The following is a 25073-nucleotide window of genomic DNA, read 5'->3' on the forward strand; positions in this document are numbered from 1 at the left end:
CAGTATCTGAGGCATCTGTAGTGAGATAGATGTGCGTCCGGGTGTCCTCGTTCAGGTGTGCCAACTTTGTGAAGTTTGCTAAAGCGGCTTTTGCTGCGTGAAAGGCTTTTACTTGTTCCCCTTCCAGAGTGATGGATTTGTTTTTTCTCTGGAGGACGTTTGTCAGGGGTGTGAGGAGATCTGAGCATTTGGGGATGAAACGTCGGTAAAAGTTTACCATGCCCAAGAAACGTCGTAATTGTTTTATGGATGTTGGCATGGGAAAATCCCGTATCGCTTCTATTTTCGCCGGAAGTGGAGTGATCCCATGAGCATCGGTGTGGTGTCCTAGGAAGTTTATATGCTGTGCTCCGAATTCGCACTTGTCTGAGTTGATTCGGAGTCCATAGTGTTTCAGACGGCGAAACACTTCTTCCAGGTGTTTTGCATGGGTCTCCACATCTCTGCTGGCCACCAAGATGTCGTCTATGTAGGCGTAGACGTATGGCAGGCCACGCAGAACCTCGTCCATGAGTCTTTGAAAAGTCTGGGCTGCATTACGTAGTCCAAAGGGCATTTTTAAGAATTCAAACAGCCCGAAAGGGGTTGTAACGGCTGTCTTCTGTATGTCTTCTGGAGCAACTGGTACCTGGTAGTATGCCTTGGTCAGGTCGATCTTCGAAAAGATACGAGCCCCCTGTAGGCCTGATGCAAAATCATGGATGTGTGGAACTGGATACCGGTCGGGCACTGTGGATGCATTTAGTTTTCGGTAGTCCACGCAGACTCTGAACTCCCCATCAGGCTTGGGTACCAAATGTAGTGGCGATGCGTATGGACTGTCTGAGGGACGGATGGTGTTGTCCGCCAACATCTCTTCAAAACCTTTTTGGCATATGCCAGCCTGTGTGGGGGGAGTCGTCGTGGCCGTGCGAATGCGGGTTGTCCAGTGGTCTTTATGTGGTGCTGGGTTTGATGTTCTCCTGTGTCGGTAGGCTTGATAGGTTGAGTGATGTCCTGGTACCGGCGCAGGATTTCCACGTAGCGTGGGTCGTGTTGAGTTGTTACGCTAATCCCGGTTGTGTTGCAACTTGATGGGGTCCCTATAACCTTGAGCGATGTGGTGTTGTCGGATAGGGTCCTTGTCTTCATGTGGACGGTCAAGTTGTAGTGTGCCAGGAAATCAGCACCGAGCAAGGGGGTTTTGACATTTGCCACCGTGAATGACCACTTGAAGTCACGCCTAAGCTTAATATTCAGAGTTAGTTCTCGGTTCCCGTAGGTTTCTATAATGGAACCGTTTGCTGCCCGAAGTTGAAATGGGGCGGGTCTTAGGTTTGACTTGTTGGTGGGTGGTATGACGCTGATGGCTGCACCGGTGTCGACTAAAAATCTTAGGCCATTGTTCTGGTCCCACACATAAAAAAGACGACTATGCATGTGTGTACCAGCAGGGGTTGTCGCCACTGCCTGCTGGTTTATTCGTTTCCCTGTGTCCTTTGGCGTGTACAGGGAGGTTGACACTTGCGAGCTTGGTCACCGAAATGTTGATGGTACCAGCATTCGTTGGGGTTATAGCTCCGTCTCTGGCTCGAACTGCGGGTACGGCTTCTATAACGCGTGCGTGGGGCTGGGCTTCGACCGCGAGTGTGGGTGTCTGGGTTTCGTTGCCTCTGGAGTAAGGTGAGTTTCAGCTCTTGGAGTTCGGCTCTCATCTGGGCCATCTCCTCTTCGAAGCGTCGTGCAAGGCTTTGAGGGCTGTTATCGCCTTGGTGGTTTCTTTGGTGAGTCCTTTCCACTTGGTGGACTCTTTCGTGGGTGTCGTCCACTTGGTGGACTCTTTCATGGCCCCGGGAATAGACCTTGTCTGCTGAATCGGCCAACACTTCCAGGGGAGTTTCTATAGGAACCAGGGCCAACACCTGAGTGATGTTCGAGGGCAACCGATCCATCCATAGGCCTCGGAGAATAGGCTCGGCCATGGTGTTGTTTCCGAGGCGACTCTTCATAAGGCACAAGAGCTGGGATGGGGTTCTGTCGCCGAGAGACACGTGAGAGAACAGGTCTCTGATAAGATCTTCGTCCGAGCGGCCTGTGCGCTTAAGGATGGCGTCTTTGAGGTGGGTGTACGGAAGGTGTTCGGGTGTATTCATCAGGATGTCCTCCACTTCTTCCACAACGGCTGCAGGTAGGGCCTGTACCGCTGCGGCATATTTGGTGTCCTGGCGTGTGACTCTCCTGGATGCAAAAATCGCCTCCAGTTGAATAAAGCAACTCCTGGTGTTCACGGGGTTATATGGCGGTAGTTGAATGAAGGGAGTTGATGCGTTAATTTCGTGTTCTTCGGTGCCTTCCGCCATCTTCTGTGTCAGTTGTTTGCCCGTATCGAAAGTCGCGTCGGGTCCGTCTGTATTTTTAGCCCACTTCTCTGCCAGCTGTTTTTGCCTATGTTAAGTATCACGTCGGGGTCACCACTTGTTGCGGGGGCCGGTCGTCCGGAGACAATCGACCCAACAACTAACAAAATAAACACAGGCAAAAGGTGAACAGCATGCTAGGCAAAGAAGAATGACAAAACTCGGGAGGTTTAGTTAAAAACGACGATTCGCTTTTTATTTAAGCAAACGAAAGGGTGGCAAAAATGCGAATTTTCTCACTGGGCGACGTTGGTCCGGGATCCGTTGCTGGTGTACTCTGACAGGGGGATGCTTGTTGGTTCGCCGTAGGCTGGAACGCTGAGATGACGTCGGAGAAGTCGGCGTGATAACTGGTGCGGGTGATTGGTCGACCTGGGTCCGACTGGGATAGTACTGGTGCGTTAGCCTCGGGTTTAAGAGAGGAATGGACGGACACTTGGCAACACTGAGGGATCAGTGTTCATCAGGTACGGACGGGCGCTCGGATCGGACAGTCACTGAGTAAGGTGTCAGTGTATGAGAGGTACGGACGGCGAATTGGCAACACTGAGGGTTCAGTGTTCATCCGGTACGGACAGGCGCTCAGATCGGACGGTCACTGAGTAAGGTGTCAGTGTATGAGAGGTACGGACGGCGAATTGGCAACACTGAGGGTTCAGTGTTCATCAGGTACGGACAGAGTCGTGGTGATGAGGTGGACTTCTACGGCGTGGAGACCGTAGCCACGGTAGTGGTGGTGGACTTCTACGGTGTGGAGACCGGAGCCACGGTAGTGGTGGTGGACTTCTACGGTGTGGAGACCGGAGCCACGGTAGTGGTGGTGGACTTCTACGGTGTGGAGACCGGAGCCACGGTAGTGGTGGTGGACTTCTACGGTGTGGAGACCGGAGCCACGGTAGTGGTGGTGGACTTCTACGGTGTGGAGACCGGAGCCACGGTAGTGGTGGTGGACTTCTACGGTGTGGAGACCGGAGCCACGGTAGTGGTGGTGGACTTCTACGGTGTGGAGACCGGAGCCACGGTAGTGGTGGTGGACTGGACTGCTACAGTGTAAGGACTGGAGTCACAGTAGTTGCGCGAGCGTCGAACGGTAGGGGAACCGTGAGCAAGTGCGGAGCTTTGCATGGGAACCAAGCTGGCGAACGGTGGAAATATCGCCGAAATGTTCAGGAGGCTGCCAGTCACCGGGGACGGGCAGGCAGCTGTTTCTATTTCTAAACAACAGTTAATATTAATTCTCGGATATGTTCTTAACAAACAGTCGATGCTGGAGGAGTTCGTTGTGTGTATTTCACGAAGTTTCTCCAGGAAATTAAAGTTAGTTGTTTTTGTTATGTTGTAGAAAAGATGTCTTTTTTAAATTTCTTTCCTACAACGGGGCGCTGGAGTCACGTGACGGCCGCCGACATTACTGCTACTGCTGATTTCGGCGGAGGCTGTTAAGGGCTGGTCGTTTGTTGTGCTGTCGTTGTTGTTGTTGTTGTTGTTGTTAGCGGCCTAGCCGCGACAAGTTCCCAGTATATATTCGCTAGTGTTGTTTTTATACAGTGTTTTTTTATTTTTGAATGTACTTTTGTTGTCATAGTATCGGGTTTTGAAATCTAAGGAAGTCATGCCTACGTAATATTTCTTGTTATTATATTATATTCGAAGTAAGTTTAAATTTGTTGATTTTCTTGAAATCTTTTTAAAAGAAAACCGATTTAAAAAAACAAATGTTGCATATTTTGCTATCAAACCCGATATTATTTTTTAATTTGGTCTCCGCTCCTTTTATTGAAAAAAAAAGTTAGTGTTTGAATTACATTTTTCAAGTAGTTATAAGCTTCAAAAGATCGTAAGTCTGAATATTCAAGTTTTCATCAAGCATTTTACTGGTGATTTTCTGACTGCTAGTATTCACTCAATTCTCCAGCTAAGTTCCTTCTGTTTGAGTTAACACGACAGATAGATAAGAAAGATTTAAAATTAAACAAATGATTGAATTTAGTAATTGTCTGCATTTTTGAGATGAGGTGTTTTCATTTATTGAGATTGTTGGACTGACTTCCTCATCTTGGTTGTTTTCGGCTGTTTTGCCCTCCGGTCTTCATCAGGTGTTTTATATCGAACTGGAGAACCGTTTGTTGGGAGTCTCGAACCCAACCCTTTATTATTATTATTACGGGGGTACCGTGTTCGGACTCCAGCTAGGCTTTGGGACATAATTGCGGATTCTCTGTTTTGAAGGTTACTTTTCACTGCCTTCGTTCAGGATTGAACTCAGCACCTTTGGGTAACTGTAAACTTTGATACAACGTTTAGGACCACTCGGGCATATGTCACTAGTGACATATGCCCGAGTGGTGCTAGACATATATGCAGCACCTGGAATATCTAAATGGTCACCTATTTTGTACTGACCAGGCTCAACGTTGCTTAACTTCGGGGACCTAATGGGAACTGGTGTGTCAATGTGATTATGCTGTATATACTAAAACATGTGTACACAAATAGCAGTTGGGTGCTAAATGATTAATATTTGGCATGAACTTTTCGGACAACCTGATAAAAACAGTCCAATGCCTCTGTTCAGTCTCAAAAGATAAAGTATACCCCCTGTAAGGGCAGCTGTGCATGTAATTATGTGGCAAGGGTTGCACAATCCACATCCACACCTCTGAATTGGCACTGCTTGAGTTCAGTGGTAAGAAGAAGTCCAGGACGACTGGAAACAATGCCGAGATAAGCAGAGAGCACATACAGTACCTGAACGTCCCAAATGGTAACCCATCTGGTACTGGCCAGGCTCATCATTGCTTAACAAGTGATCTGACGGGAACCGGTATGTCAAATGTGATTATGCTATATATAAAAACAGTAAGCTTGACACTTCCCCGAACCAATGCAATTCTGGTCTTGAGATCTGGCAAAACCAAGCAAAGACCACAATAATAAAAAAAAAAGACAGTATGGTTTAGTTAAGTGGTCCCTGGAGGAGAATAAAAATTCTTCTTTTTCATTATTTTACTATTTATTGTCTCCCTTCTGTGACACAAGGTTGGGAGAAGGCAAAACATTAAAGGAAGAGCAGCACTCTGACATAAAGGAAAGTGCCTGGTTAGCTCCGTCAACATTCTCCATTAGGAGTGCCTTGAGTGATTATATACTTCAACCAACAGAGAACAGACCATATCAACAATGTTTTAGACTCTGGTGGCTTTGGAGCCGAGGGTAAACCGCTCTTCACTGTTTTAGTCACGTTTTGAAAAGTGGAAAATCTTGAAATGAATACTCAGATATAACTAAAAACAAAACCAGGTATTAGCCACAGAAGAGAGCCTCTTGCTCTCAGAATTGAACTAAATTAAAAAGGGAAACAATGATTTGAAGAAAAATACAGCAACATTAATATTTTTTAATCCATAAAATATAGGCAACAAAAGTGTTTTCATTTGTTGATTAATTTCCTTCCTTTTAATAAGAAACCCTGGTTCTTGTCCCAAATTCCCCCTATATTAAAAAACAAAAATAAAGAACAATCTTTATGATGTACATACCTGTGACGAAACGAAAACATATTCCAAAAATCACGTAAATTGATGAAGTAGTATTATTTTAAATGTAAAAAAAAAAAAAAAAAAAAATTATGAATATCTGAGTAGTGGTTGTTTAATTCACTGTTTTGGATAAAAAAATGTTGAGAAACAAAGGGAGATAACTCGACAATAATTCATACTTACTAGATTTATTTTGTAATGTCTACAAATTCCATTTAATTGCTTAAAAGTAATTTTATTTATAAAAATAAAACGACTTAATCAATTTATATGACTTTTGGAATGGGATATTGAAGTTTTGTTACAGGTATAGATTAGATTGGGGGAAAAACAATATCGTTTTCTCACATATGTTACTTTTATATATGATTTCTGAACTAATTCATTGATATATATAGCCATGTTATATATCATTTTGAAGCGCGGTTTTCACTCTATCGAATCATGTTATTCGTAGTCATTCTAACTCCCTTCATTCATTTCTTGCAGGCTTTTCGACAGCATGGACAAAATTCAAATCCACACAATTTTCTTGTTTCAGTTCAAATTAGGCCAAAAAGCTGCCGATACCGCTCCTGATATCAATGATGCATTTGGCCCAGGAACCACTAATAAACCTGTGGCACAACACTACAGTGGTTCAAGAAATATTACAATGATGATGAGAGCCTCGAAGATGAAGACAGTTGCCGCCAGCCAACTGCAGTTGATAACGAACATTTGAAAGCCATAATTGAAGCCAATCCTCGCAAAACCACATGAAAAGTTGCTATTGAATTCAAGGTCGGCCACTTAACAGTCATTCGCCATTTAAAGCAAATAGGGAAGTCAAAAAAGTTGGATAAATGGGTGCCGCATGAATTGAAAGATAATCAAAAAAAGTTGTTGTTTTCTCGAATGGATAGTGACGTGTGATGAGAAGTGGATCCTCTATGACTACCGGTGACGTTCAGTACAGTGGTTGGATGCCGGAGAAGCTCCATAACACTTCCCAAAGCTGAAATTGCACCCCAAAAAGGTTAATGTTACTGTTTAGTGATCTGCAGTCGTTCTCATCCATCACAGCTTCTTGAATTCGGGCGTTTAAAACAATTTCAGCAGAGAAGTACTGCTGACAAATTGACAAAATGCACCAGAAGCTTCAACTTATGTGCCCGAGATTGGTCAATATGAAGGGACCAATTCTCCTCCATGACAACGCTTGCCCAAGCTTGCAGAAGCTGAATGAATTGGCCTATGACACTATGCCTCATCTGCCATATTCACCAGATCTCTTGCCCACCGATGATCACATTTTCAAGCATCTCGACAACTTCCTGTGTGAAAAATTGCTTCAAAAGCCGAGATGAGGCCAATCGGCCTTCAATGACTTCATAGCTTATAGAACTCCGGATTTCTATGTTAATGGAAGAAATAAACTTGTTTCTCACTGGTAAAAATGTGTCAATTCTAATGGTTCTTATTTTGACGAATAAAGTTTATTATAAAAGGAGTTAAGATCTTTTAAAGTTGAACGTCAAAAAACGACATTATTTTTGCACCAACCTAATACATTATACAGATTTTTCTTTATTGGTCCTTTTTAATATAGAGGAATTCTGGACAAGAAACGAAATCCGCCCAACCATCAATTGCCATGGCTGATTACACTTTTTCTGAGACTCTAACATTCTAACTCCTATGTCTAACATTTACAGATAATAATTGGAATAAATGCATAGAAGATGCTGCCAAGTTTGCTAAAAGAAGGTAAACTTACTCTATTGGGTTAGAAATCATCTTAGATCTACCAGTATCCTGCATCTCTACAAAGCCACCATCTGCTCTTGCGTGAAGTATTGTGGCCATATTTGGGCTAGTGCACCAACCACTAGTTTCCCCCTCTTGGACAGAGTGCAGAAAAAAGTTTCTACCCTAATTAATCCCACACTGTCTAGCAAGCTCCAGCCTCTGTCTCATCACCACAATCTTGCACTTTTTGTATTATAAGAACTTCAACAGAATGTGCTTCAGCAAACTTCCTGTATTTGTACGCTTCCCAATGTTCAAACTCCTCAGCTTAACATTCATAGGCAACGTGAATTTGAACAAATACATCGGGAGACATTGCCAAGGCTGCTGAAATGGAAGTAGGTTCTCCTGTGCTAGGATATTACTCACACCTGAGAGTATCTTGTATCTCTACGCAACCACCATTCGCCAATGCATGTAATATTATTGTCACATCTTGACTAGCCTCTCCTTTTTAGACAGGGTCCAAAGGAAAGTCTCTCATGTAATATGTCTTGCACCATCAGCCAAGATCCAACCCCTGCCCTGTTACCACAATGTTGCATCTCTGTGTCTGTTTTACAAGTATTCAAATGGAATGTTCTCTGACGAATGTATAGCACTTGTGCCCTTTTGACGTAAATACATCCACTAACCCAACAAGCAGCAAAATCCCACCCCTTCACCGTATATGTCCCTAGATATCAGAATGCCTTCTGCTCCAATAATTTCCTCCCTCAAACTACTAGACTGTAACTCTTTCTCGGTCTCCTGCTCTCTTGACTGTACTGACATGCATAAATTTAAATGTAATGTTAACAGACATCTTGCTGCTGAACTCCCTACATAGTATCACTGTAGATATGGCCTTAAATTGTAATCCCTTATGCCCAAGTGGCTATATTTCTTGTCTTTGGGTGAATAAGAATATTAAAAAAAACCCTAACTACCCCCCCCCCGATCCACTCGACAAGCAGTATGTTTTCATGCATGAGTAGTTTATTCATCTTAGTTAAACAGCCAATCAAATGGCCGGTAGATGACACAACCACACAGGAAGCAACTAGTAATAAAATGTTGACAAGAAGCAACTATAAAAGAAAGGCCAGCACACATAAACATCCTGTGTAATGTATAAAAAGACTTTATTTGATTTTATTACTTGATTATTCGTATTATTTGGAGTCTTCAGACTACTTTTCTCATCTTGAATCTTATTTGAACAATGTTTGTTAGAAATTTTCTTGGGATAGTTATTTCTAACACCTTTTTTTTTGTTTATAGAAAAGAACAATTTCTTGTAGCAGAACAACCTTCCGTTTTTTTGGACCAAAACAATTAAAAACCAACAGGTTATTACATTCAAAAACAAATTATATTAAATTATAATTACAAACACTATAAACAGTAATACTTATGTCAGTTTGAAGTTTGATAGTTTCCAAAACGGTTATTCTGGAGAACGTTCTTTTTTTTTTGTGTGTGTTGAAGAAAATTAGGTAGCAGAGGTGAGAAGTGTTTTCATTCCTTTCAGTAAAAACTTTTCAAATTCCTCTCGTACTTTTGGTAAATTCTTTTTTTTTTTTTTTTTTTTGAACTTTGCTTGTCCTTTTGGTAAATATTTATTTTTTTTGAGCACCTCTGATCGTCCTTCCAGTAAATTCTTTTTTTTTTTTTTTTTTTTTTAACTCTGCTTTCGTCGAAGGTTCTTTTTTGCTAGTAAAAATTGTTGCAGGCACAACGTCAAACTGACCAGTTTTGTCTTACTAACCAAATTAAGCAAGCAGCAAAATTCCACCCCTTCACTGTATATGCCCCTAGATATCGAAATGCCTTCTACTCTAATAGTTTCCTCCCTCAAACTGCTCTTCTGACTGTACTGACATACCAAAATATATAGCCTCTCATCAAGTAATATTAGGGATACTTCATCGATCGTCTCATGGAGTAGGGGTAAGATGTCATATATATATATATATATATATATATATATATATATATATATATATATATATATATATATATATATATAGGTAAAGGCATTTTTTTTCAACCATGAACAGAATGCAACAACTTTATTTTAATGATATACATATTTTTGATTTTTCCTTTTTAAACCCCTCGATTCAGCTTTGAGACAACAAGGAAGAAACTGGTCACCTGACTCCCACTTTATATTCTTTCCTCTTCTTCCCATCTTTTTTAAAAACGTGTTTTATGCATTTTACTTTTAATCGTGAATAATAAAACTCTTCCCTTCATGATTGCAATCATGAAATATATATATATATATATATATATATATATATATATATATATATATATATATATATATATATATATATACTTATTACTTATAACAAGTAATAAGTATATATATATATATATATATATATACTTATTACTTATAACAAGTAATAAGTATATATATATATATATATATATATATATATATATATATATATATATATATATATATATATATATACTTATTACTTGTTATACTCTTCACTTCTGTTATAGAACGTGCACTTGTCACAGTGTTTTTGGTATGTGTTTAATTAAGCTGTAATTGAATGCAACACGAATATGGTTTCTCATGCGTGTTCTAATATGTGTCATTTCAAACTGAAACTCTTTAAAAATGGTGTTGAACAAACGCCACAAGTATACAGCTTTTCTGTCAATTTTCTTATCAGTTTGTTCAAGTTGGGAATGGGGCATCCTACTGGACGCCAGACATTCACTCCTTATCTCATATATTTCAACCAAGAGATATTTTTAAGATTGTAACCGTCCTTTTAAGTACAATTGTTTGAATATCTCTTGCACTTGGTTCACCGGGTATATGTGTCAGGTAGTTTTTGAAATTATGTTTCATGAATATGCTCCAACCCAGCATCATTGGGGGACACCAACTTCTACTAAGGTTGCTTCTTTCTCCTTGTCCAATATCACTATGTCGGGTTTAATACTTCCATTTTCAAAGTATGTAGCTGAAGGAAGTACATAGTCATAATGGATTATGTATGACTTATTTCCAACTGTTCTTTTTGATATAGGTTTCCAGGACTGCTGCTGCATTTGATATTTAACATTTTACAGATCGTCCAGTGGAGATAGTTACAGACTCCATTGCGTAATATTGTATAGTAGTCGTCCCCCAGCAAAACCTTGCAACTGGATGTCAGGTGGCTCACACTCTCTACTTCTGTATGGCAGAACCTGCACTTGTTGTCATTGCTGTGACCACTCATCTTTTTAAAACCATTAATCATCAAGGCTTGATCTTGGGCAACTATTATAAGCTTCTTTTGAGCGTAGTGCAGTGATCCTCTTTTTAGCCAGTCTTTATAACCTTCTTTAGTCCTGCATAGATTCACCTAGAAAATACTTGGCACACTGTTGATTGGCCAATTCTACCAGTTGTATGAAATGGAAGTTCTTGGTGTATTTTTGGGCGACTCTTTTGGGCTCAGTAACAAACTCGTTTTCTCATTTATAAGACAGTCTTGTCCAAAAGGTTTTACTAGTTTCGTTCGTGATGGAGGTTGTTTTGGTGGCTCTTGTTTTGTAACGTTGATGTACCAATTTGAAGTTTTGATTTAGTTCTACTGACTCTTGTTTCTTAGTGTTCATATATCATCCTAAAGTTTGAATTCTGAGAGCTCATCAGATATTGCTGGATACTCACAATAGTGGCACGATGCTGATGATAAACTTCTGAGAGACCCATACCTCTGGTTCCTCTGGACAGATACAGCCTAAGCAGACATTGGTTTCTGTATGTACATTGCCAGCATTTTAGTGACTAGTCTGTTTATATCCATTTGTCGCCAGTCAACAATGCCAAATCTATGTTATTATAAAAGGTATGGCTAGTTGGTTAATGGCAGTGACATTGTTTTTGTTTGTGAGTTCTGATTTACAGATTTTCCTTATGCTGCATATGTACTCACTGCCAATTTTTTCTCTCATATTTGCATATTGAATTAAATTGTTCTATTCTATGCCAAAGTATTTGTATTTATCCTGCTCTTCTAGGTCCTGGATATCAGTATCTTCAACAAGCTTTGATTTTTGTTTGAACCTTCTTCCCAGCTCTGATAAAGCATTTGTCATATTTGTCCAAAAAAACCTAATTGGTATTTCATTATCTTTTAATATTATATATAAAACATTGGTATTTTATTATCTTTTAATATTATAGGTAAAACCTTGGTATTTCATTATCTTTTAATATTATATGTAAAACATTGATATTTCATTATCTTTTAATATCATATGTAAAACCTTGGTATTTTCTTATCTTTTCATATCATATGTAAAACATTGGTATTTTATTATCTTTTAATATAATATATAAAACATTGGTATTTTAGTATCTTTTCATATCATATGTAAAACATTGGTATTTTAGTATCTTTTAATATCATATATAAAACATTGGTATTTTCTTATCTTTTCATATCATATGTAAAACATTGGTATTTTATTATCTTTTAATATCATATAGAAAACATTGGTATTTTATTATCTTTTAATATCATATGTAAAACCTTGGTATTTTCTTATCTTTTCATATCATATGTAAAACATTGGTATTTTATTATCTTTTAATATCATATATAAAACATTGGTATTTTCTTATCTTTTCATATCATATGTAAAACATTGGTATTTTATTATCTTTTAATATCATATATAAAACATTGGTATTTTATTATCTTTTCATATCATATGTAAAACATTGGTATTTTATTATCTTTTAATATCATATATAAAACATTGGTATTTTATTATCTTTTAATATCATATATAAAACATTGGTATTTTCTTATCTTTTAATATCATATATAAAACATTGGTATTTTATTATCTTTTAATATCATATGTAAAACATTGGTATTTTATTATCTTTTAATATCATATGAAAAACCTTGGTATTTCATTATCTTTTAATATTATATGTAAGACCTTGGTATTTTATTATCTTTACATATCATATGTAAAACCTTGGTATTTTATTATCTTTTCATATCATATGTAAAACCTTGGTATTTTCTTATCTTTTTATATCATATGTAAAACCTTGGTATTTCATTATCTTTTAATATTATATGTAAAACATTGGTATTTTCTTATCTTTTTATATCATATGTAAAACCTTGGTATTTCATTATCTTTTAATATTATATGTAAAACATTGGTATTTTATTATCTTTTCATATCATATGTAAAACCTTGGTATTTCATTATCTTTTAATATTATATGTAAGACCTTGGTATTGTATTATCTTTTCATATCATATGTAAAACCTGTGTATTTTATTATCTTTTCATATCATATGTAAAACCTTGGTATTTTCTTATCTTTTAATATCATATATAAAACATTAGTATTTTATTATCTTTTCATATGATATGTAAAACATTGGTATTTTATTATCTTTTCATATCATATGTAAAACCTTGGTATTTTCTTATATTTTTATATTATATGTAAAACCTTGGTATTTCATTATCTTTTAATATCATATGTAAAACATTGGTATTTTATTATCTTTTAATATCATATGTAAAACCTTAGTATTTTATTATCTTTTCATATCATATGTAAAACATTGGTATTTTATTATCTTTTAATATCATATATAAAACCTTGGTATTTTCTCATCTTTTCATATCATATGTAAAACCTTGGTATTTTCTTATCTTTTAATATCATATATAAAACATTAGTATTTTATTATCTTTTTATATCATATGTAAAACATTGGTATTTTATTATCTTTTCATATATGTAAAACCGTGGTATTTTCTTATCTTTTAATATCACATGTAAAACCTTGGTATTTCGTTATCTTTTGGCATGTAAAACCTTGGTATTTCATTATCTTTCCATATCATATGTAAAACCTTGGTATTTCGTTATCTTTTAATATCACATGTAAAACATTGGTATTTCGTTATCTTTTAATATCACATGTAAAACCTTGGTATTTCATTATCTTTCCATATCATATGTAAAACCTTAGTATTTCATTATCTTTTAATATCATATGTAAAACCTTGGTATTTCGTTATCTTTTAATATCACATGTAAAACCTTGGTATTTCATTATCTTTCCATATCATATGTAAAACCTTGGTATTTCGTTATCTTTTAATATCACATGTAAAACATTGGCATTTCATTATCTTTTCATATCATATGTAAAACCTTGGTATTTCATTATCTTTTAATATCATATGTAAAACCTTGGTATTTCATTATCTTTTCATATCATATGTAAAACCTTGGTATTTCATTATCTTTTAATATCATATGTAAAACCTTGGTATTTTATTATCTTTTAATATCATATGTAAAACATTAGTATTTTATTATCTTTTAATATCATATGTAAAACATTAGTATTTTATTATCTTTTCATATCATATGTAAAACCTTGGTATTTTATTATCTTTTGATATCATATGTAAAACCTTGGTATTTTATTATCTTTTAATATCATATGTAAAACGTTAATATTTCGTTATCTTTTCTTTGTTTTCTTCTGCAAATGTTCTTATATGATTTTCTCAACACACTGTTCAGTGAGAATGTACAGTCACAAACTTCATAAGAAAGTAGTTCTTCACCTGTGTTTATAAAGTATGTTGTTTATAAAGTATGTTGTTTATAAAGTATGTTGTTTATAAAGTATGTTGTTTATAAAGTATGTTGTTTATAAAGTATGTTGTAGGAGTTACACAGGCATAGCGTATGGGTGTCTGATTTATTTCCCATGATTCTTTCTTGTATATGTTCCCAGCACTTTTTGTAAAACTGGGTATTCATTTATTTAGATTGTCCAGTGGAGATATCTACACACTCCATTGTTGTATAACTTCACAAATATTGCAGGAATGCTCTTCTGTGTGTATACACATTTTTTTGTACATGTTCCCAAGCCTTGTTGCAAAACTGGGCATCTAAATTTTGGAGATGGTCAAGTGGAGATATCATATTGTCTTTCTACAGCACAACCTTAGAAGTGAATGTTATGTGGTTGCAAAATGGTGTGTTGAATTTGGGGGATCATTAAAAACTGGGCGAGATGCACTCTCAGTCCTTGTTAAGACATGTATTTAGAAGGAAAAAATCTGATGTAAAACCTGAGGTCTACTGTCTGCTTGATCTTGTAGCAATCATTTGCACTGACTGAGTTTAGCAGTGGTTCTAAAAGACATATTAGGTTCTACACAACGCCCTCAGTATTTTAAACAAATCAGCTGTGTGAATTTCAGACAACTTAGTTACCAGAGCCTTAGAGGTAAGGATTTAACAGGAGAGTTCATTTAATATATATGTATATAAATTATCCTTTTGTTTTGGACATATGAGCTTCACACAACAATTAAATTCTCTGATAAATAGTTAACAGTGGTGAAGGCTTATGCAGAACCACTCACACTTTTTGCAACAATTGTTAATCTCGGTCGGTGCAAATGAATGCAATGGACAAAGCAAACATATATCAGTTTTCTTCTCTTAGATACATGTCTTAACAAAGACTGAAAGTGTACCTCTTCCAGTGGTTTTAAAACGTGCCCCCCCAGACACAAATATACATAAATCACATTTAAATATATATGCACACAGTCGTGCACACACCCATGTGTAGTCACACAGCCATGTGTAGTCACACAGCCATGTGTAGTCACACAGCCAATGAAATAAAAGTTTCAAAATTTTGGAGCAGCAAAGTGGGAGTTTTGAAAATAAAGTTTTGCTATATTCTAAATAAATAATCGTAAAATAAGAGCTATTTTCCCTCTAACATTAAGAAACCGTAAAGTGAAACTTCATGTACTTTCCATAACTCTTCTGGTGTTATATTCTATTGAAAAGAACCGTTTACATTAGATAATTGTATATAAGTTACACTCTTAGATCTTATTAATTCCACTTTAAAAAAAGTTTTGTCATTTTGGAAAGTTAAAAAAAAACAACTATCTAACGACTCAAAAAAACTTTCATTATTACATAAACAATTGTGCACATTAATACGTTCCAGTAGTAGCAAATATTGTATGAAAAAAACCCTGTAAATTTCTACATTGCAAACAGCTTCAATCATTCCCAAAGTTTCACTCAGCTTATCACTGATTAAATTCGATCTAATGAGAATCAGTGTGTCTATGTGATTATACCGTATATGCATATATATATATATATATATATATATATATGTGTGTGTGTGTGTGTGTGCTTATTACTTGTTATGTGTCTCACACTCCCTACTTCCATGTAGAACTTGAACTTGTCGTTGTTGAGTAGTATGTTTTCGCATGTGTTTTGTCAAGCTGTAATTGAATGCAAATGCTGTGCCACAAATGCGACAAGAACATGGTTTCTCACGCGTGTGTTTGAACATGTGTCGCTTCAAATTGGAATTCTCTGAAAATGCCATTGAACAAATGCCACAACTATACGGCTTTTCGCCTGTATGTACTCTCATGTGTTTCTTTAAACTGCCACGCGCTGAGAATGCTGAGCCACAAATCTCACAAGAAAATGGTTGGTCACCCGTATGTGTTTGCATGTGGCTTTTTAAACTGCCATTCTGTGCAAATGCTGTGCCACACACTTCACAAGAATATGGCTTTTCTCCTGTATGTACACGCATGTGTTTTTGCAATGTGCTGTTCTGTGAGAATCTAGAATCACACATTTCACAAAAATATGGTTTCTCTTTTGTGTGTACCCGCATGTGGGTTTTTCGATGTACGTTCTGTGAAAATGCTAAGCCACACACTTTACATGAATATGGTTTCTCTCTTGTGTGTGTACGCAGGTGGTTCTTCAGCTGTGTGATCTGTGAGAATCTAGAGCCACAAACTTTGCACAGATATGGCTGCTCGCCTGTATGTATCCGGGTGTGGCTCTTCAGGCTGGAATTCTGCGTGAATGCTTGTCCACAGATTTTACAAGAATATGGCTTTTCGCCGGTGTGTCTTAGTGCGTGCTTTTTCAGATGCGAGTTCTGTGAGAATGAGGCTGCACAAACTTTGCAAGAATATGGCTTGTCACCGGTGTGTAAACGCACATGCTCCTTCAGACTCGAATTATGTTAGAATGCGTTTCCGCAAACATTACATGGATACGGCTTCTCACCTGTGTGTATACGCATGTGGATTTTCAGGTAGCAATTGTGTGTGAATGCAAACCCGCATACTTGGCAAGAATATCGTTTCTCTGCTGCTTTTTTTTTCTCTATTTTTTTATCATTTTGTTCTAGCTGGGGTTGGGGTATGCTACTGGATGTCAGACATTCACCTGCTATCTCATACATTCCAACCAAGAGGTGTTTTTAAAATTCTAACCGTCCCTTTAAAGTTATTTGAATATCTCTTGCCCTTGGGTCACCAGATATATTTGCCAAATAGTCTGAACTTTTTTGAATATCTCTTGCACTTGGGTCACCAGGTATATTTACCAAGTCGTTTTAACTTGTTTGAATATCTCTTGCACTTGGTTCACCGGGTATATTTGCCAAGTTGTTTTGGAAATTTATTTTCATGAGTATTTCTCTCCAGTATCCTTCTGTATGTCTTAAACAAAATTACCATAAATTGCATATACTTACAGAAAAATAGGTTTTATTGAATTTTCTTTTTTCTATAAGATACGGACCTGAAATTAAAAAAACATAATTATATTTTTTCAAATACAAGGATTTGATATTATTTATCCTAAAACTAATTTTGCTTTATGATGTAGTAAATTTGAAATGAGAAGCAGTTGTTACCAAAAGCGTATAAAAATTCTGTTTTCTGGCAGTGTGTGGTATTTTGGCTTATTAAAATAAAGCTTGAAGAGGCTAGATAATTTTGTGTTGTTTTGTGTTTAACATTCCAAAGTTTAACATTGATTTTTATGACGTTTTTGAATTTTTGAGATTAGGATTGGTTATTTGTATTATTTTTCATTATTATAAAATTGGTTTAAGGCTCCTAAAATTCACACTAGAATTATCGTTCCTAGATGTGCTTATAACCTGCACTGGTCAGGGGTTTATGTCATTTGTACACCGAAAGCCAACTTTCATTGGACAGTACTAAACTTCAACTCCCACCATCCATATAATGTAAAGAAAGGAATCGTCCATTGCCTACAACACCGAACAAAAGCAATATGTAGCAACAACAAGAGGACATGGACAGTTTAAAAAAAAAAACCTCCTCTAAAAAAACTATCCAGAGAGCATCACATCAGCTCCAAGAAATCTAGACCAGACACAAAAAGACACCACTCAGAAACTCACCACAGTTTGTATACCATATATGAAGGGTTTGTCTGAAAAACTTCAATGAATATGTAATCCATATGACATCAGGATGTATAAAATTTTATATATGTGAACCAGTAATTATAAACAATAGATAATATATACAAGTAATAAGTAAAAACATTAATATATATAGATATAGATATACACTCGTGAACAAAAAAAATGGGCCATGATTAAAATTGGAACAAAAAAATGGGCCATGATTGAAATTGGAAAGAAAACAATTTAAAAAATTTTTATCGCTTGTTTGCTAATAATTAGCTGTTATTTAGTATTTTTCAGATTATTAGTATTAAAGATGAGTCCAAGAAAAGTAAGACGACATTTTGACGAAAAAATTAAAAACCGAATTGCAGTATTACGACAGGCAAATTTGACTTACAAGCAGATTTTCGACATTTTGAAAGAAGAAAAGGTGGCAACATCTCTTTCAGCTGTGAAGAGCATTGGGCAAAGGTTCGAAATTGAAGGCACAGTGAGCAGGAAAGTTGGTTCTGGTCGCCCCAAAGCATCCACAATGAAGGACGATCACAGGCTTAAAATGACCGTTTTGAAGGATCGCAAAAAAACTTATGTTGACCATAGCAAACAATTCGAAACAGCAAAAGGAAATTCTCTTTCTAGAGTGACAATATCTAGAAGGATGAAGGAAATGGGATTTTCATCAAAAAGATGTGCAAAAAAACCTTTGTTAACTAAGAAGAACATCAGAGACAGAAAGACATTTGCATCATGTTATGGTACGAAAGATGCAGATTGGTTTAGAAATGTTTTCTGGTCAGACGAATCAAGATTTTGCCTTGCCAGTGATGCCCTTGAACGTTGCATCCGAAGATCCGGAGAAAGATTTTCACCGAATTGCATAAAAACCACAGTAAAACATGGAAACGGAGGAATAATGGTATGGGGGACCTTTTCTGCTGCAGGAGTTGGGGAAATTATCAGATGTGATGCGTCAATTAATGCCAAAGAATACATTCAAATATCAGAAAGAGGTCTATTACCAAGCATCCAGAAGTTAGAAATGAACAATGACATTATTTTTCAACACGATAATGCCCCTGCACACACAGCAAAAGTCACAAAGAAGTGGCTTACTAATAATTCAATTGATGTGATGTTTTGGCCTGGCCAAAGCCTAGATTTAAACCCAATGGAAAATATTTGGGCTATAATATCTCGTGCATTAGTTAGAAAAACTTTTTTCAACAAAAGAAAAATTATGGGAAGCAGTACAAAGAGAATGGAATAACATCTCCTCTTCACAGTGCTCCAAGTTGGTTGAGAGCATGATAAAAAGAATTGATCTTTTAAAAAGATCTAAGGGCAATTCCATTCCATACTAAGTTTTTATTAAAGTAAATATCTTGCTCTTTATATTTTTTACTCATTTTCATTTATTATTTAATTGCATTTTGTGTAATGCAGCTTTTTGTGCAATAAATTGTAAATTTCTTTCCTGGCCCATTTTTTTTGTTCATGAGTAATAATTATTAATAAATAGTGATATTTGCAATTAGAAATGAAAATAGGTTTAAGGCTCCTAAAATCTGTACTAGAATTGTCTGCAAGAACCTGTGGCGCAGCGGTTAGAATACTGAGAAAAATCAATTGTAAAAGTAGTATTCTCCTGATGGTTGAAGGTTCAGTGTGGGCGACCGAAAAATACATTTGCGAATTACTTAGGACCTCTATCCAGACATGGCTGACGGAACAAGAGCACGCTACCCCTGTGAACTAAATAAAGGGTTCTGCTCAAAATTCCGTCCAAATTCTTGAGTTCGACAGAAACATTCCTGAGTTCGACAAGATACACCTGAAGAAGGTTGGAGGTTACATTGACCAAAATGCTGTGAAAATCACACTCAAGTTGAGAACAGTAGTCCGAGGAATAATAAAAATTGCTTTTCATATTATTTTGTGCTACTGTTGTGGTGCATGTGTATTTCAAGACACAACAACAAAGGGTTAAAATAATTCAATATCAAGTACTCTCAATTCAATTTTTCTAGCCAAGAATATCCATTTCTTTCATTTTGGTTATATTTTTGGGGTAAAAAAGTTTGCAGAGTGGGGCAGTATAAAATGTAGGATGTTTTTTTTTTGTTTTTAGAGCTGGCAAACTTTAAAATGACAACTTTATTTTCTTTCATTCCAGATTTGTCAACCGTTGGTTATTTTGAATTCAATTGCATCTGACAATTCATCATATGGTTTCAGTAGTATAGAGCCACATGCTATGCAGTGCACGATATGATTAATTTACTGGGTGGAACATTTTATGAACAAATTATTTTACAAAATGGATCTGTAAACTGGCCGCTTCATTTATGCAATTTAATCCCTTTAGATCATTTTCTTTGGGGATATGCGAAGTCCTATCACTATTACTGATAAACCAAACACAAGAGAAACTCGGAAGATAACATTTGATGAGTTATTGCAAAAATACAGCCTAATGCAAAAATACATGGGTAGCTGTGCCATTCCCCAATAGGGACGCTTCATGCAATAAACTAACCCCTTCTCATAAAGAGAAAGCAACGCTTGATAGGGACTGCATAACCAGCACCATAATGTAGTCAACAGGGAAAAGGCCATTTCAGAAATAGCATGGACTATTGATTTTGGTGATTCAATCCATGGGGGTAGCTTGCTTTTATTCTATTAGCCATAACCAAGTAAAAGTCTGGCACAATACATACATACTGGTTGATAATGATCACACTGAGGATCCAACCAACACTTGCCAGAAAATCCTCACTTAGAAGTGAACTGATTATTACTTCAACACTTTTTCTGTTAAATTGTGCAGCTAATACTGCTTATACAAAATTTTACTGACAAATATGTTAACTTTTATTTTGGTTATTTATTCTTATTGAGGTGATACTTTCTGTTTTCGTTTCTCAATTTTTGTGGTTAACTTTTATTTGGAAATCCCAATTAAAACCATAAAAAATACTTATTTTGTCTGAAGATACCAGGAGAATACTCATTTATTGTAAATAAACTGTGTTGAGTTTAGGCTTCAAACTATTCTATGTTTGAAAACAGAATTTATGATGTTTAGGCTTTAAACTGTTCTATGTTTGAAAACAAAATTTGTGGAGTTTAGGCTGCAAAATATTCTGTTTGAAAACAAAACAAAAAAGTTACTTAACCTACTACTAAACCCAGGTCAGAATTGTACCCCCTTAAAAATATTTCAAGCCCATTAAATATATGTAAGGCTATGTCACGGTAACATATATTGAGTGAGTTCCTAACAGGATTTTGTATATTTTTTAATTTTTAACTCATTTTCCCAAACTTACCATGTTCAGCAGAGAGTCCGGTGCCATTTAAAATTTTTCAATACATTGGTAAACACTGTATGTTTTTTGAGCTGAATAAACATGTTACATTAAATAAAAACACTAAAAAATTATCCAGTTAGGTAGAAAAGTAATTTATCTTGCCTTTGATAACATTTATTTGTTATAAATTGTGTTTTTGACAACTTTTTCGAATCTATGTGTATAGTAATACAAGCCCAATCATTTTTTATTAGTATCCAAGCATTTGAGTAGATAAAAAATAAAACTACTTGACCAATTTGTGTGATTTTTGGAATATGATATTCTTGTTTCGTCACAGGTACTTACATCATGCAGATGTTTCTTTATTTTTGATTTCGGTGCTAATGCACTTACTGATCCTCGCTATTTTTTAAATCGTATTTCCAAGTTTAATTAAAATTTATGATATATTTTTTTATTCAATTGTAAGGTACACAATTAGGTGTACCAGAATTTTTGTAGGAATTTTTGACACCCCTAACACGAAACTGCAAATAAAATATAAAAAACTCATAATTTCTCTTTTAAAAGTGGGTTGTTTATTTTCTTTATGGATTATACTTCCAAAATAAACTATTAAAGTTGTTTTACACGTAATAGAAATATTTTTTTTTAAAACAGTAATGAAATTAATTGAATTTTACGAGCTCAGTATTTTTCAATCTTTAAACTTTAAAAATCTATCAAAATTTTTCTATTGATTCTATTTTTACGATATTTTCAATGTGAAATTTTATGCTCTTTCCAATAAACCGAATATATTTTAGACAAACGTTTTTTTTTAAATCACGCCCCCCCTCATTTTCAAGTGTCTATTAAAAAGGAAATAATTAATTTACTCACCAAAGTTTTATATATCACAAATTGAAGATAAAAGATCAATAAATAATATATTCAACTTTAAAACAAAAAAGTAGTGTTTTTTAGAAATTTACCTGTAAAGTCTGAAGTTTAAAACCTTTTTTTTTCAAACCATGTTATTTGTTTTTTCTTTTTTTTTTTTTTAATGAAACCTTCGTCCTTGCTCCTTTAATTGAAAAAAGAATTAGGGCTTGAATTACATTTTTCGAGTAGTTATAAGCTTGGGAAGACAGGGGGTCGAATTAATTCACGCCTCCCATTTGAAATGTCTATTAAAAAGTAAATAATTTACTCACCAAAGTTTTATATATCACAAATTGAAAATAAAAGATCAATAAATAATACATTCAAATTTAAAACAAAAAAAAAGTAGTGTTTTTTAGAAATTTACCTGTAAAGTCCGAAGTTTAAAACTTAAAAAAAAACAAAAAAAAAACACGTTGTTTGTTTTTAAATGAAACCTTGGTCCTTGCTCCTTTAATTGACAAAAAATTAGGGTTTGAATTACATTTTTCAAGGAGTTATAAGCTTGGAAAGACGGGGAGGAATTATTCAATATTTTTCACGAAATTTCTGACACACCTAGTACAAATAGGTACAAAACACTCTCCCCTCCCCATGTTAAGAATGACTTTTTAAATAATAACGTTATTATTTCAGCATGGATCAATAAGTGCATGAGTACCTTGATTTCTAATATAGGGAGAATCTGGACAAGAAATGAATGTTTTAAATGTGTAAAAAGATATTTTAAATGTGATTTTGCGCTTGTGTGTAATAAAAGTTTAAAACATCAAAAATATGTTTAGTCAAAAAAAAAAAATGTGGGAGGTATCAAATTCGCACGAGGAAACTTGCTTGGAGCGATTCTTTGATGAAATAAAATTGAAAATTAAACAATATACTGGTAGAACACTATATAACGTTATTATTTAAAAAGCCATTCTTAACATGGGGTGAGGAGGGTGTTTTGTACCTATTCTGTACCTTATAATTGAATACAAAAACATATAATTAAACTTGGAAATACGATTTAAAAAATAGCGCGGATCGCCGGATCACTCTCTGCATTAGCCCCATATTTTCATAGGATTTGTTACATTTATTATTATTGTGTTTCAATAAGCATTTTCTTTAGTTTTCGATTTTTAATCGCCATGGATGTAATGAAACCGCCATTATATATATATTTTTTTTTAACTCAAAACAACTGACACTATATTTTTTTTGAAGTAAGTAAATGTTTTAAAATAATTTATAATACATAAAAAAAAAAAGACAGAAAAAAAACTTATCACGATATGTAAACGATTAACTTATATCGCGTTTGGTACCATTTATTTGTTGTATATTTATTTTATTCTTTTATTTTGTTGGCACTTGTTAAAATGCCTAAGTCGCTTTTTTTGTTTGTTGTTGTTTTCTTTTTCTTTCAGGATGTTCACAGACTTGAATTTAATCGATTTCAAAAAAATCATTTTACTTCAAATTAGATTTTTAAAAAATCGAAAACCTATTAGGCTATTATTATGTTAAGACATTATTCGGTCATTTTCATTATTTCAAATATGGTTGTGTTTTACAGGTAAGCTGACGTATCATTATTTTAAAATATTAATTTTCGAGTTTTGAGCGATTCTCGGGACTCCTAAGGCGAGCGCATATCATGTCGCCATCTTTGTGTTGGTTTTAACTTAAGCGCTCAGAGCACTACTTGCGTTTCATCCAAACTTCAAACACACTTTAAAATACGTTAAAATATCAAAACTTTATCCAGGTAGGTAGAAGAGTAATTTATCTTTCCTTTGATAACATTTATTTGTTTTATATTTGTTTGTTTTTTGTTGTTTTTTTAATCACCTTTTCGTTGTTATTGTTCATTATAAAACATACCCAGATTAAAAAAAAAATGCAATTAAAATGGAAATGTATAAAACCTTACCTTTTCAAATTTTTAACTTAATTCAACAAATTTGAGGGAAAATTAATAAATTTCGCTTAGCTAAGTTTATTTTCTTATTTTTAATTTAAATTTTTTACCATTCGATTCCTAAAAAATTATTTGGGCAAACTTTTACATTAATATTCTCAACTAAATGACCCCGCCCCCTAAAAAAATGAGATTTTACGACTTTAGGCGTTTACATGTGAATATTTGAAAAACTTCAGAGGCAAACTAAAAAAAAAAAAAAAAAAGCACTAGTACGGACGCCCACCCAAATGGACATATATATTACACATATTTTTTGTTAACTGCCCTAGAAGGCTAGAATTGCTGGAATATGGAATTATTTTACGTAAAATTTGAATACGAAAATCTTACACACCAGATTAGCGTAAATGTCCGCTCGAGCTCAACCGGATGTTAACGTCCGCACCGCACCGCACTGGAATATGCCGAGCGCGCTTATCAAGTTTATCAGTCAGTCAAAACGCGATAACAACGCGATTAGCCAATAGAAAACAAAGCAGACGACATTTAATGAATTGGAAGAAAAATGGTGCTTCTTAAGATAGAATCGATAGATCGATTTTTAAAAATATGCCGTTTTGGAAATTGTGGCCCTATAGACGAACGCAAAATCTACCTTTAAAAAACTTGTTTCTATAGGTTTAAGGGTGTGCCGAAAACGAATAACGGACGTAAAACTGGGTCTGGCAACTAGTTTTTAGGATATTTAAAATATACTTTTCCGCATGTTTTGTGTAGTAATGTAATACAGCGGCCATATTTGTTTAAAACAGAAACGCTGTCATGAATTTGCAAGATAATAATCTTTTTTTTTATTTAAAAAATATATGAACACTTGCACATACAATAATGGC

The 25073-nt window shown here is 35.1% G+C and overlaps 1 protein-coding gene across 1 annotated transcript; it reads right to left on the reverse strand.

Annotated features, from left to right (window-relative positions):
- Positions 1 to 741: 741 nt before the first annotated feature.
- LOC145242790 (uncharacterized) lies at positions 742 to 1419 on the reverse strand. Its single transcript, XM_080105924.1, has one exon. The coding sequence runs from the start codon at positions 1417 to 1419 to the stop codon at positions 742 to 744; it is 678 nt and encodes a 225-aa protein (XP_079962050.1).
- Between the last annotated feature and the right edge of the window lie 23654 nt (positions 1420 to 25073).

This window comes from Euprymna scolopes, chromosome 21, assembly GCF_053919585.1.
Source record: "Euprymna scolopes isolate OS-2025 chromosome 21, ASM5391958v1, whole genome shotgun sequence".
Lineage (NCBI taxonomy): Eukaryota > Metazoa > Mollusca > Cephalopoda > Sepiida > Sepiolidae > Euprymna > Euprymna scolopes.